General features: G+C 47.0%; 1 protein-coding gene across 1 annotated transcript in view; it reads right to left on the minus strand.

Moving 5' to 3' along the window:
- The window catches only part of LOC126524669 (3-oxoacyl-[acyl-carrier-protein] reductase FabG-like), a 65,460-nt gene that overhangs the window by 23,186 nt on the left and 28,005 nt on the right, over nucleotides 1-14,269 (minus strand). The window contains exons 3-4 of the mRNA XM_055067304.2: nucleotides 9,555-9,647; nucleotides 5,988-6,126 (exon numbers count right to left, since the gene is read on the minus strand). Coding sequence (XP_054923279.2) covers nucleotides 5,988-6,126; nucleotides 9,555-9,647 — 232 coding nt within the window. The remainder of the gene's footprint in view (nucleotides 1-5,987; nucleotides 6,127-9,554; nucleotides 9,648-14,269) is intronic.

The following is a 14,269-nucleotide window of genomic DNA, read 5'->3' on the forward strand; positions in this document are numbered from 1 at the left end:
CGGTCATACTGACGCTTGCTGCCGCTGGATGCATTGACACAGGCTGCTGCTGCCGCCGCCATGTTCCCGAGTTGAACTCGGAGGGGGTTTCGCGATGTACGAGTTTAGCACGAGTTCGCCTGTCAATCAAAACCAGAGGTCACGCCCCACGCGAGGCATGTAACTTTTGTGCGCGCACCCACTACAGTTGGGCCACGCCCAACAGCGACGCGATGTCGAGCTGAGAGGCATCAACAATCTTGACCGCCGACATAAAGCACGCACAACGCACTGTCATCGGTGATGTACTGAGCACCACTATCAAAAACAAAGCGTTGACTGTCGCTGGCTTATGCATACATCTTCTCGGGCTCTGATGGCCCCACAACACGGTTTCATTGCCTGCATTGTAGCGCGTAGCGCACAGTAAATTGTCGGCACGTCACTGTAGCTGCTTGCAAGGCGTCGATGCGCCGAGGGGGACGACGATGCTGAGGAGTGCGTATCGCAGCAGTCGTATGAGATGGCTGCTCTGTCATCGGTGATGAAACGGAGCCACAGCGTCGTAAACACGATCAGCGTCCGAGAATCGCTCGTCTTCTAGACCCAGTGCAATGGCATTTCTTCATCACAAGCACTGCGCACTCAACAGTTCCAACACCTCTCTCCGTTCGAAGTCTGATTTCATAACTGCACACAAGAGCCCTCACCTGCCAAATGCGATTGCTGCGGTGTCGTTACGATATCCATCTGCGATCGCTGCTGGCTCCAGCAGAGGTAATCCGCAAGCACCTTCGACTGCACAACACACTCATATACTGCGTACATGCGCTCAGAGGCACCTTCACTGGGCAAGCGATGACAAGCGATGAATTGTGTCGCTGGGAAGCACGCACTTTTCGCAATGTATCGCAGAGGCTTCGCGCACAAAGATAAACTGATACATTTTCACTGAACTGCGTCACTACGGACTCTAAAATAACATACCGCCATTTTACGACGACAGCCGTTGTGTCGTCTTTAGTTGCTAAAGTGGGGGCCTTAATAGCCTAGTGAAGCGCCTGCGATGAACAGCCGTACCGCGGCGCTGCGTTTCTATTCCCCTAATAGAGAAAGAGTGGCCATGACCCTCCATGGATCATGACTGACTTTATTGAGAATGGTACTGCAGCGCCCCTAGGCAACTTAACACTGTATGAACGCCCTCGTGTGTGTGACCCTCTTCAATGTATCTGCTTCTAAGCTTTCGCCTCACTGTCGCCACTCGCGGCAAGAAGTGCAAAATTTAAGAATTTGCTCGATCTCTGTTTGTCATCACAAATTTCTAGCAATGAAAACAAAAAAGCAGATACTTAAAGCAATAAAAATGTTCGTTATTTTATTTGTTGTACTTTAACGTATTCGTTTGAGTGAAAGTGTAGGTGCAAGAATGCGCCGAATGTACCCTGTTCGCATTCGAAGGAGGAAAGAATGATAGTGCACGAAAGAGGAGGCACGCCCTCGACGCGCCCGGGAAAGGCGTGGCAAGCGGTTCACGGCAAGTGTGCAGACAGACAGCGGGACAGTCACGGTATTGCTAAGTTGCGAGAATCCGCTGATAACAATACGCGGCGCTGGCGCGTTTCGTTGTGCAGCCTTCTGCGCTTGAAACGTGGAAGCAGCGTGCCGCGCAGGGTGCGCTCACGTTGTCATACGCGGCTTTTTGTCTACATATTTTTTTGCCTGTAGCTTTTGCGCGTTCTGCGCTATCTCCGTTCACTGACTGCCGTCGGGCAAACTCGGGTAAAACTCGGGTGAACGAGAAACTCGGCGCATCCTGCATAGCACCCCAGTACGAGGATTATACCACACGTACAGGCCACAGCAGCAGGTGAAATTTCGTCCATGGAGACCATTCGGCTAAGATAGGGCTTGAAGTCTCGCTTCAGTGAAGGCAGGGCCCTCATAGGGCGGCGACCAGTATGTGCGCGCGCACACTCACACGCTCGCATACTGCCTCCCACAAGGGGTAAGTTAAGTCTTCGTTCACTTTCATTTCCCTTTTCTCTATGATCTTCTGAATTTCAATTTCAGCCGCAGCTAATTTCTGATATATATATATATATATATATATATATATATTGCTGAAAACCAGGAAGCGGAGCTGAAGTAGAGAACGTATTCTTTATTCGACACTTGTCAAAACAATTAAAAAAATGCAGGCGCACGCTCGGCTCCACGCTCGCGTCCAACTTCGGCTTCTAATCTTTTTCGGAGCATAATATTTAGCAGCTCCCGGCCAAACAATTATCGTATGCTTGTTTCTTTTCAAGACGGAGCTTGTCCAGCAGATTCTAGATGGTACAGCATCTGTACCGGTCTCCGCAACTTGTTGCCACTAGAAGTGCGCACTTTGCATGAGCGAACTTTGCTGTCGCTGCCCGGAAATAATTCTGTCACTTGTCCCATCTTCCACAATTGTCTTGGCGAGTGTAATTCTTTTATCAGTACTAGGTCTCCAAGCTTCACTGATTCTGAGTGCCTAATTTCATTAAAGTGAGCTGAACGAAGTTCTTGGAGGTAATCTAGTCGCCACCACTTCCAGAGATTACCACATGTTCTCTGTGTTTCCATCTTCGCTGAAGTAATTCGCGTGACAACGGTGTCCTTTTTGTTGCTGTGCTCGACAAGTCTGGAGGAAGCACGGTCAATCTTTGGCCTATGAGGAAATCACTTGGCGTAAGCGGCATTGGTTCAGAGGCTTCTGCATACACAAATGTTATCGGTCGTGAATTTATTATGGCTTCAACTTGATAGAGCGTGGTCGAAAGTTCTTCATAGTTAAAGAAATTGTTTCCCAATGTTTTCTTCAATGTAGACTTCACAGATCTAATGAGTCGTTCACAAGATCCTCCCGACCAGGGAGCTTGTTCTGTGATAAATTTCCAAACAATCCTGTGACTTCCGAAATACGATTGTACTTCCTGTGATTTTATTAATTCGAAACGTCGCTGGATTTCCCTTGAGGCCTTTGTAATTGTCTTGGCGTTGTCGGAGTATACAATCTCACAAATTCCTCGTCGTGCCACAAATAGTTTAAATGCTAGCAGGAATTTGTCGTAAGCAAGACTGGTGACAAGCTCCAGATGAACCGCTCTGACGACTGCACATGTGAAGATGAGTATGTAACACTTCTTCGTTGGTCCTCCATTATCTTTGTGTAGAAGCAGTCCGGCAAAATCGATACCACTGACTTCAAATGGAGGAGAGGGCCCCCCCCCCCCCTCCGGACTTTATGCCCTGGGCCATGCTCTTAGAGGAATAGTCAGGAACATGTCACGTTGCTCGACGTCTTCACACCTAGGTTGCATATAATGAGCTGATTTTATTCAGGAATTTTGCAGCATATCCAGTATCATTGTCTGTACAATGCGTTTGAGAAGGTGACGAAATAAAACTGCGCAGAAGGCATCCGAGGCCGATTGTCAATTTAAGGGAATAGTCGAACGGTTCCAGAAGCTATTCACTCTAATAAAGGAATGCTGTGCATTAAATCGTAAACTTATTCTGGTGTGCATATATAGGTAGCGTTTTGAACTGCTTTGAGTTCCCGTTGTGGGCCATCTTCAATTAACCCTGAGCTAAAAGCCAGAGCCGTTATCTCGTCACTCAAACGAAAATATCCTGGCTAGGTAAGAGAACAAAACGAGATCAACCGAACAACCAGTCAAAACTTAAGAAAATGCGGTCTCTGGCCCTCAAACCCTTTTACAGGACTCGAGTTCAAACGCTTGTTGCTGCCCAAACAAGCTACAAAAATTATTTCTTCCAAGTTCTTCCTAATGTTTGTTCGCAATATCACTCAAGCTGTAACTCCTAGTAGGCTGAAGTTTTATTTGCCATTTCAAATAGAGACGCTCAAAAGGAATACAGGGCACCATTTTCATGTTTTCGCACTGAGCCAGGGCTGCCTGTGCTCTTTTGAACGTCAGCGGTCCGTGAGTTCTGCGGCGCAGATTTTGCGTCGCCTCAAGAGATGGCGCCACGCGGCGTGGTGCCTCCTTCGGGTGATATTATTTTTCTAGCTGGGCAGTGCGCTGTCTTCCCGGCGTCTTTTGCTGCCTGCTGTGCCGCTTTTAGCTGTTTTTCTTCTTCTAGCGGGGCAGCGTCAATATGGACTATTGTACAGCGCGGTGTCGTATGGTGTGGTCTACCGGGGTGTGCCGTTGCGAGCACGCGCTACACCCGTTTTAAGATTGTGGCTAGTATCATCTCCAACCAACCTGTTTTGCCGGTTGCGATTTTATGCTTACATCTACTTTCGATTGCGGGGGGAGTCATCAATTTCTTTTTTTCATTGCGTAATTCGGAGAGAACGGAGCACTTAACCAGAAAATTCGTAACGTTCGTGCAGGGGCAAATCGCCTGCGCGTCAGTGAGCCATAATATTGTTCGTTAGTATTAACCAATGAACGCGCCCAGAAAACGGTTTGTGCGAGGGAACCGTATCGGCACGTTGCTATCGGCAGCAACAGTCTCACCACAACCAATCTGCGGTCCCAGAAAAGCGGACGAACGAGCCGAAAAAAGCTAATCGCTTCATACAGGAATGCCACGTCACAATGATTCACTTGTTACTACCTGCATTGAAGAAGCATCATTTCTTTCAATAAGAATTTATTCGCTCATCTTTTATCTACTTATGAGTGTGTTTTGTATTGTTAAGGACGTGAAGAGACGTTGAATGTTGCATTGATGTATCAATTGATTAGATATCAGCATACATCATACACTGAGACAAATACGTAACCATTGAAAAACAAAGATGTGATGCGGGCTAAATGCGAAAATACCCGTGTACTTAGGTTTAGGTGCACGTTAAAGAAACCCACGTGGTCAAAATTTCCAGAATCCTCCACTACGGCCTGCTTCATAATCAGAAAGTGGTTTTGGCACGTAAAACCCCATAATTTAATAAAAAAAGGTGCGGCAGCGTTTGCTATGTACTGTTTATCATGACGTGCACATCAAAGTGCGAGCAGTCGTAAAGACGTTTGGCTCAATAAGATGTCGTTGGAAGTATGTCTGCTCGGTTGTCCGTGTATTCTATTCGCGCTTTAATCTACTTGCTATGAAATTCAGGCCTGTTATACTAACTAGTCTTTTTTTATTCTGAAACACATATACTCCGGAGAGGACACTTAAACAACGTCACAGGTGACGTCGCAGGAAAACTTTTTTGAATAAGTGAACGTGTTCAGTGTAAGAAGCTGGGAGCAGTGGGAGCAGAGGCATATAGGAACACGATAAGCACACAGGGCGAGCGGTCAGACGAGCAGCACACGGCGCAGCTTGTATATTGTCTTAATTATTGCGCACCCATGGTCATTATGCGCTGCAAAAAAAAAAAAAAAAATAGGTGCGTATTTGTGACGAAAGCGGCTACGACTAGGGCACACCGAAAGGCAGTACTTTGCTTCTAAGAGCGCAGCCGCTTCAAGTGGCGCTTTTTTAATGTTTTTTTGTGTGACTCCGGTATGATGGCGTAACCGTCGTGATAGGCGTGGTTACGATAATGCTTGTGTGCCATCATATATTTGCTTTTGCATTTTCGTTTGCGCAAGACGCTGATTTTGCACACCAACAACAGTCTGGCGTATTAGCAGCTGTCGAGTCATGAACGCTGCATCGGGCATAGTTTTAAGCTACCATTTTGCGGTAACAGGCATCGCATCAAAACCGAATAAAGTCACTAGTATGACGCTGATAACATGCACACAATTATGCTGTTTAGGCTAGCCCCATTTCATTATTTTACATGAGTGAAATATAATTATATGAGATACGGTTGTGATGTCAAAAAACTAGAAACATGACCTTCTTGGACAAGCCGAACGACAGATCTGTTAGATTATGTCAGTTTTACAAAGCTTGAACATTTTATGCTTCTAAAAGCACAAGAATAATGTCCATTCCTGCATCTGGGGAAAAATAATTCAGTAACACAAACTAAAAAAAAATACACAGACCTTTAGTCTCCTTGAGGTAGGGCAATACTTCCTGTGTTATGTGGAACACGGAGCGCAGGTTTGTGTTAAGTTCGGCATCAAATTCCTCGAGCGGAATTTTTCCTACCCGGCCGATTGTCGCTGACCCAGCACAGTTGACCTAAAGGAAAACAGAATAGCAGGCATAACTCTTTAAAACCATTGTGGTTGTTCTTTCACAGGGATGCGCTGAAACAGAGAGTGCTGATTACATAAATAGCTGAGTAGTATGGCAGGCAGGCATACACATAATTGTTTGGTTATGAAGCTGACCAAAATGCTATAATATGGCACCTTGCGTGGCCGTGTTGCTTGGTAGGAGCCAAATCGCCTATTCTTTGGCCTTTGAACGTGAAGTTCGGAGAGTAATGACGCTTTCTAGAACTGCTCGTGTGAAAAAGCTAAATAGGCCAACATTCGCGGTACTTTTATTTTATTTCTGCAAAAGAAAAAGCTTGTCAGCACTTCGACTAGCAGAAAATCTGCTTCCGGGGCTCCACATGCAACTTTCAGAAAAGTACTTTTTCTATGCGCTTTTCACCATCATGATCATATCATGAAAATTTAACTTTCGTAGCCTCGGACGGCTGCCTAGCAAGCCCCAATCTTAACAAGTGATATGAAACTGAGTCGTCATCGCCACCCTCAGCTGATTTATGTCCAGTGCTGAACGAGGGCCAATTTCACCGGTCTTGTGCTGCTCATTATATTTCATGCCTGAACATTAACTAACTTAACGACACCATCTAATTTTGCGCAATCCCCGGCTGCGCCTCGCTGCCCCACGCATTGCAAGGCCGGCGCAGCTGTATTGCTTGATCCTAATGCCGACTAGAGCGTAGGATACACTTGTTGGATCACTAATCTGCACCGCTGTCTTAACGTTACTCCTTGCAGTTACGTTACATTGATCTTATCGCAGTCCTTACAGTCTTCCCAAGCTTTATTATTAGCCTACGAATTAGTGCCCCACATGTTTGTACGGGTAGAACTCAATGTTGTACACTCTTGTTTTCAAGAATGGCAGGAAAGCTGTGTGCTATGACTTGGCAATGTGTGCGTATTGGCTCCAACGCATTATTACTCATCTATAAACTGCCTTCTTATCAGGCTCAGCTGCGAGTATTTGGTTTAAATGCGTGTACACCTGCTCTGATTCTAGAGTCTAGCTGCCAAGTATAAATTACCGTTTTCTTGCGAGGCTATTGAAAACAACCTTTATCGACTGCGTAGTAGTCTTCAACACTGCTCATACACTTTGTCGGTTAAGGTCCTCAATCATTTGTTGCACGTCGTCTCCTGAGTTGTAGAACCGGACAATATTATGGGCAAACGATACGTAGCTGAGTTATTAGCCATTCATTCTCCCTCCTAACCCTCCTCTGCCTAATAGCTTCAATGCATGCAGTGTAGGGCATAGCAGAGAATGTGCTTCCTTGCCTGACCCCTTTTCCAATATTTATCTGCGCGCTTTCTTTCTTGTGAATTAAGGTAGCTTATGGATATTTTCTACAATATTCGCGCATGCTTTCTGTACCCTGCACTACGCAATACCCCCATGACTGCTGTTATCTCTACTGACTTATAGAAACTTATAAAAATCATACACAGAGGTAAGTTGTACTCCGCAAATTAAACATAACAAAGATGTGGTCTATTGCACAATGCGCTTTTCTGAAATAAGCTTTTTTTCTTGCTTGACCAAAGTCAAGCGTTGTTGTACCCGCCGTGGTTGCTCAGTGGCTATGGTGTTAGGCTGCTGAGCACGAGGTCGCGGGATCGAATCCCGGCCGCGGCGGCCGCATTTCGATGGGGGCGAAATGCGAAAACACCCGTGTAATTAGATTTAGGTGCACGTTAAAGAACTCCAGGTGGTCGAAATTTCCGGAGTCCTCCACTACGGCGTGCCTCATAATCAGAAAGTGGTTTTGGCACGTAAAACCCAATAATTTAATTTTTTAATTAAGCGTTGTTGTGATTGTATTAGAAATTATCTTGCTGAATATGGTGTACAATACCGAAAAGAAAGATAAAGGAACTCTAATTCTTCAAATATTTAGCCTCTGCGTTGGTAAGAATCAGTGAAATGTTGGCAGTCTTCTAAGTATCAGGTATGCAACAAAGGGATGCAACATTATTAAGTGTATTATTTGTTCCAGTTTTGGTTAAATCGATAGCGATTACATATTTTCTGCCGCTCTTCTTCGATGCTTGTCTTGCAAAACTCTTCTAATCTCATCCCTAGTTACATATGGCGGTTCTATATCCTGTTCGTCACGACTTTCAATCAAGGTTCTGTGGTTACTCTGGCTACAATACAACTTAGTATAGAAGTCATCTGCTGCCTTTACTATTTGAGCGAAATTGCTGATGAATTTGGCCTGCTTACCTTTGACTGCCAAGTTTCGTTCTCATTGATTTTATGGTAGCCTTTTTTTCTAGTGCTTCATGAATAATTCGAGGTGATAGTTTCGGCTAACACACAATGTTTTCCTGTTTATCAGTTTTGACATATGGTTTCTTCTGCTGAAGGCTTCCATACGTTGCCGTTTCCTAATTAAGTCGTTTGTTGCTTGGGAGAATTTTCTGTGTAGTTTCTTTGAAGCCTTAGCTCCCACTTCCATTGGAGCATTTCAAATGTCCAAATGCACGGTCTAATACTTTTTCGCTATGTAGTGATTACGTTTCTATTTTAAAGCCGTATATTTGTTCTCGAGCACTACTCTGAATTTACCTACTTTTACCTAGATAACATTTTGGCTGGCCTGCTTATACTTGAGCTATTTTCCTGTTTCCCGTCAAAATGAAAAAAAAATCATTCACCTCACTAATCTATGGTTTCTACCCTTACGCTACTTAACACTTGTACAGGTTGCACTAAGCAGGTGCCGGCACAGAACATGAGACCTAGTTAATTTATCGTCTCCCTATTAGCGCTTTTTCAGGTCCCCTTTCTGTTCTAGCGCTTTCGTCAAAGGCAATAGTTATTCGGAGTCCATTTCTTATCGCATATTCCACCTACGCATCTTCTCTAATATGCAAGGAATCGATGCTGCAGTTGACAATTACCTGCTCTCCAGCTTGTTTGTTTCCCTTTTTTTGGCAATGAACTCGTTCGTAACTTCACTATACTCAGTTTGTACCTTTTACATTGCTGAGTCAGAGTCCTCGAGAACTGCTCTATTTTTTCGGCGTCATAAACATACATAAGAGCTTACGTTTGTACTGTTCAATGGGGAACTTTGAAACTCTGAAATGCCTATTGGTAGCGCCGCCACAAGCAAAATACGCATTAAGCGCGCACCGATCAATGGTCATAAAAACATGCAAACCCAATATCACACACTAGATACTGTTTGTTCTTCCTTTCACTCAGGTTTATATTTACCTGTTCTAATAAGGTATATATTGATGGTATTCTATGCCTCCTTACCGGAAACTAAGAACTTCATAATATTTCCGCTTTGAGGCCGCGTACTACAGTAATGCTCCTCAAGAAGAAAGCAAACACGACCCGGCATTCATTTCAACCGATGAAACAAAACTCACCACAATATCAATCCTCCCGAAGTGTTCGGCTGTTTGTTTAATAATGGCAGAAACAGCTTCCGTGTTCCGAATGTCACACGTGGTCACGAGTACCTAAGAAAGACACATGTTTCCAATCACTCCATTGTGTTACTTTGGTAAATTATTCCAGCCTGCTGATATTAAAAGTGAAATTTTGTGCCACAATACCGCCACGAAGTACGTGAAAAACCGTTACCATTAGCTCGTGCGCCAAGGTGCTCTGATGTGGTTTGTTCGTGTACTAATACAAAACAAGCAATCTTTGATTTTAATCCGAGAATAAAGATATCAGTTCTTCAACAAGAGGGGAAGTTCTTAGCGTGATGATCGAAAAAGTGTCAACACAAGAGAGAACACTAAACGTAAAATTTTTAATTGTTAAACCGTCATCGGCAATATACACATGTTCAGATGACTCTTTGCAAAACGATTGATTTAAGAAGCTGCAATGACAAGGGAGAGAAATAATGGAGTACAAGTAGATGCTGTGTAGGTGTAATCAAAGCCCAGCTTATGGCATAATATACGCAATACTGCCCAACCTCACGGATTGAAAAGGGACACTAACTACAGACCAGCTTGACGAGCCAATCTATTGGCTAGTTTCTTAAAACCAAAAAGCAAACACACATTGACACACATACAGAAAGAAAGACGTCTCTTTGCTCTATGTATACCCACGGTTTACTTTGCCAAATAATTCTTACGCCAGAACAGATAGGCTAGGCCTTCTCTTCGTCGGTGACAGAAACCACGGCATCAACACAACACATCTCTCTCAATATGCGATTGTGACTTCCTCTCTTTCGCGCACTTTGACTACATCACAGATGGCTAGTTTGTTCTCAGATTTCTGTGTTGGAGACGAAGAAGAGAGTACATAAGCGTGCGAACGGCTTTGAAGGCTGGGACAGTAATGCTATCCATATTTCAAAACATTGGCGCTAGTCTCCAGTAACATCATCAGAAGGACCTTTCCAATATCGTTCTATCATGCCGAAAGCTGAGATATATGCAAGCAGGTTTAACGCCACAAAAGAACGTGGCTCTGGGTAGTATTTCTCTTCGGAAATAGTGGCTCCAAAGGGAAGTAGTGGTAATTCGAAGGCTGGACCGTGATGCTCCCTCTTTCTCTCTGTATATTCGGAAAAAACGACGGTTAAACTACAAATTTAGAAACTTGTGGGACGGGCAAAGAAAACAGATTTAAGGCTTGTTCTTCCTCGAAACATTCACCTAATTTCCCTGGGCTATCCCCAGTAAGACTCCTCGGTAAATTGTCGCACCGGAATACTGGGTGCAATATCTTGAAACAGGGTGTAGGCTCATGTACTCTGCACACGACGAATTCCTGTAAATTTAGTAGTTTAGGAGGTCGTGATGGCGGCCGTTACTGCCCTTCATTCAGCAGAAGGGCGAAGGTGGCGAGCGGAGCCGTGGTTGGCGCAACCAGCGTTGCAGGCTACACCGGGTCAGAGCGTGCCGTGCTTGCGCCGCTAGCACGCGCCGTGCAACTTTATTCTTCCTTCACAGCCGACTCGGAGCCCCGACCAAAGCTCCCCGCGTTGCGGCATCAGTGCGCACTACAGGGCCACGTACCCAGGCAAAACGGCGATAAATCAAGTTAGTGAAACGAAGTGTCAAACGGGTCCGTGGTCATTCCAAGTAGTGCGATTCCGTTGAAAGCGAAGGGGACTAGCAAATCCGGGATTCCGCCCCAAGTCCTTCCTGTGGATGAGGCTGATAGTGGCGCTGCTGATGAACTGTACGCAGCACGCCCGCACGAAGAGTGTGAAGGCAGACGCCTCTGCAGCAGTTGATGCGGGCCATGCGAAACGAACGGAGACCGGGTGCTGCCAGCTATGGACACATGTCGCCAGCTCGATCGTAATGCCCTCGCAGATGCGTGAGCCCTGGTGGACGCAGCTTGCTCACGCGCTTGTCCGTTCTTGCCCGACCCGCGGTCGACGCCGCAAGCTGCATTCTTCTGTGTGTGACCTCGCCCGTGTCACGACAATAGGGTCGGACACGCACAAGCCAGAGCCTGGACACTACTGTCAACGGCACTGGAGGTGAGTGGCGCTCTAGACGCCCAGGAAGCTGTCGTCGGACACCGTTACATGACGGCACCGGTGAGGGTTGACGAAAGTATGTGAGGGTCGGAGCCGCAGCAGCCGATTTATGTTGCTTGGCAAACTCTAATGCGGGCACGATGCGAAAGAGAGGATGAGGTGATGGATGTGACACACCATCAAGAATCGCATCGCGGGATGGTGGTGTCAGTCTATCTTCCTTATCCGCGTCTCGCGACGATTGTTCATACTTCCAATGTCTGACTTGTGCGAGCGGTTGCCAGAGGGGCCCGAGTCGGCCGAAGGAGAGGATGGACTGGGGACGGCAATGGTTGGAGATCGCCGCAGCAGCTGCGTCGCTCTCCCTGGTAGGTGCAGCGGTGTAGCGTGGGAACAGTCGCGCGAGGTGGAGTCAGTTGGTACCGTCGGAGGCAGCGGACTCGGCCAGGCGCTGAGCTTGCACGCCGATTCCGAGGATGGCTCTGCGGCCGGCGTTGGTCAAGGGCCGAGTGGCAGTTGCGACGTTGATTGACACAGACCCGATTGTGCGCGGCACGGAAGCTAGCGCTGGGTCAGGGAGTTCACCGCTGTCACGCACCATCGTTGGTAGCAAGGAAGGTGATGAATTGGCAAGTAAGACTGCCGTGCCGATACCCTTGATTAGAACAATGTGCGCACACTTGCACGAAAAAGACCTCTGATGAAAGCCTGAGGCCGGGGACTGTGCGCTAGCGCACCTGTCTGTCGACGAGCCCATATCGTGGCAGGTCGAGGTAAGAAGACTGGCCAGATGAGAATTGATTAAGGGCACACGAAGCTATGCGTTGGGTGCTGGCGGTGAAGGCATTTGCGGAGCTGTGTCGCGTACCGTGCGGTTAACGTCGGGAAGGGGGTAGTACGTAGCGCCGTAGAAGTGCAGGACTGCATGTCGCACCTCGTCGTAGGGGAGGGGGCCAGGTGATGGAGAGCTCAGGCGGAGTTGCAGTTCAAGTGGCAGGACGCATAGGATTGCCTGGTGCTTGAACTCCTGCATCGTGAGGTAGTTCAGGTGCATAACCATCTCAAAATGCGGGAACAAGGCACGCGGGCGTAGTGGGACGGGAACGGTGGTCGCGGTGAGCTGAACTCGGGCTCAGCCACTTAGCCGTAACAGCGTGTCACTCGATGGAAGGCTCATTTTCGGGAGTCACCACTGTAGGAAGTCATGACGGCGGCCCGCGAATCGTGCCGTCGTTCCTACATTTATTTCAGCAGAAAGGCGAAGGCGACGACAAGAGCGGCAACCAGCGTGACAGGCTTATAGAACGGTCACTTGAAAGGGTCTGAGGGCGAGCTCGATGGTATGCAACCATGGTAGAAAAACAGCGTTGAAACACGGACAGACAAAACAACCACAGTACGGGCGCTGACTGCCAACGGTGACGTTATGCGGCGCACAGAAATACATAGCTTGAAAAAGAGGGGGGAACCGTGGAGGGAAACAGAGGGGCGGTAATTGGGGTTTAAAATTCCAGTCGCGCTAGGGCCTGATGGTAAAAAGTAAAAAAAAACATAATGATTAGTCAAATTGGTATTGGTATTTCTTGTCCGTGAGTATGGTTGAAGGGGACTTGACGCAAATTGGCTCTTTGTGGATCATCGTCTACGTTTCAAAGATTACACGTGCTTGATTTTTTCGGTATCGGCGGAGAGCCTTTGTGCCTTTGTGCCACCCGACGTGAAGGGAAGTAGGTGCTTCTTTGAGCGAGGGGCGCATTGCCAGCAGATATCGCTGCTGCTGAGGAGGAGCTTGAGGTCACGAAAGCGGATAACTCCTTCTAACGGCAGTTTCTTTGTGAAGGTGAGGCCTTCGAAAATAGACGGGAAACGGAAGTGCGCGATGCGTGCTTGCGCTGCAAGCTCGCGCCACCCAACTTAATGATTTTCTTCCTTGGCAGCCCGCTGAGAGCGTTGATCAAAGCACCGCTAGTTGCCGCGGTGATGGGAGCTACAGTAGGTTAAATACATCAGTTGCATTCAGAAAAAAGAGGAAACAGATGGACAGGGTCGTTGGCATTCTGCACTCTAGTTCGTTTGCACTCTAGTCTGCAAGCTCTGGTCCATGGTCGTACTATTATGGAGTAATTGATGGATGCATGCAAAACTTTAATGAAGGTCCTGAGGTACGCGACTCAATGCGCTGCGGGCCGCTCCCACGTTGGGGCAGTCAGGTCATGCCAGACTCCGCATTGTGGGCCCTCTGGACAGCCCCTAGTTGCGCCCCGGCATCGGGCTTCTTGATAGCGGAGAGCCACTTGTCCTCATTGATTTGTTCTGTGCCTCGTAACGAGGCGCAACGCCAGAGCATATGGTCTAGGCTAGCGAAGCCATTGCAGTGCCTGCAAGAACTAGTGGCATATGTGTTGGGATGAAGCTTGTGGAATAAAGCCGGGCTGGGATACGAGCCTGTTTGCAATAAGCTGAGGGTCAATGCTTGCGCTCTATTTAAGTTTTTGTGAGAAAGGGAAAAGTCACTCCTGCCGAGATCCATGGAGTAATGGAAAAATTATTCGTGTGCTCCTTCGGTGATCCATTTTAAAAGCTAAGTGCTGCGTGCAACGGCGCACACATATAGTTTCAACA

Source organism: Dermacentor andersoni, chromosome 3 (assembly GCF_023375885.2).
Source record: "Dermacentor andersoni chromosome 3, qqDerAnde1_hic_scaffold, whole genome shotgun sequence".
Taxonomy (NCBI): domain Eukaryota; kingdom Metazoa; phylum Arthropoda; class Arachnida; order Ixodida; family Ixodidae; genus Dermacentor; species Dermacentor andersoni.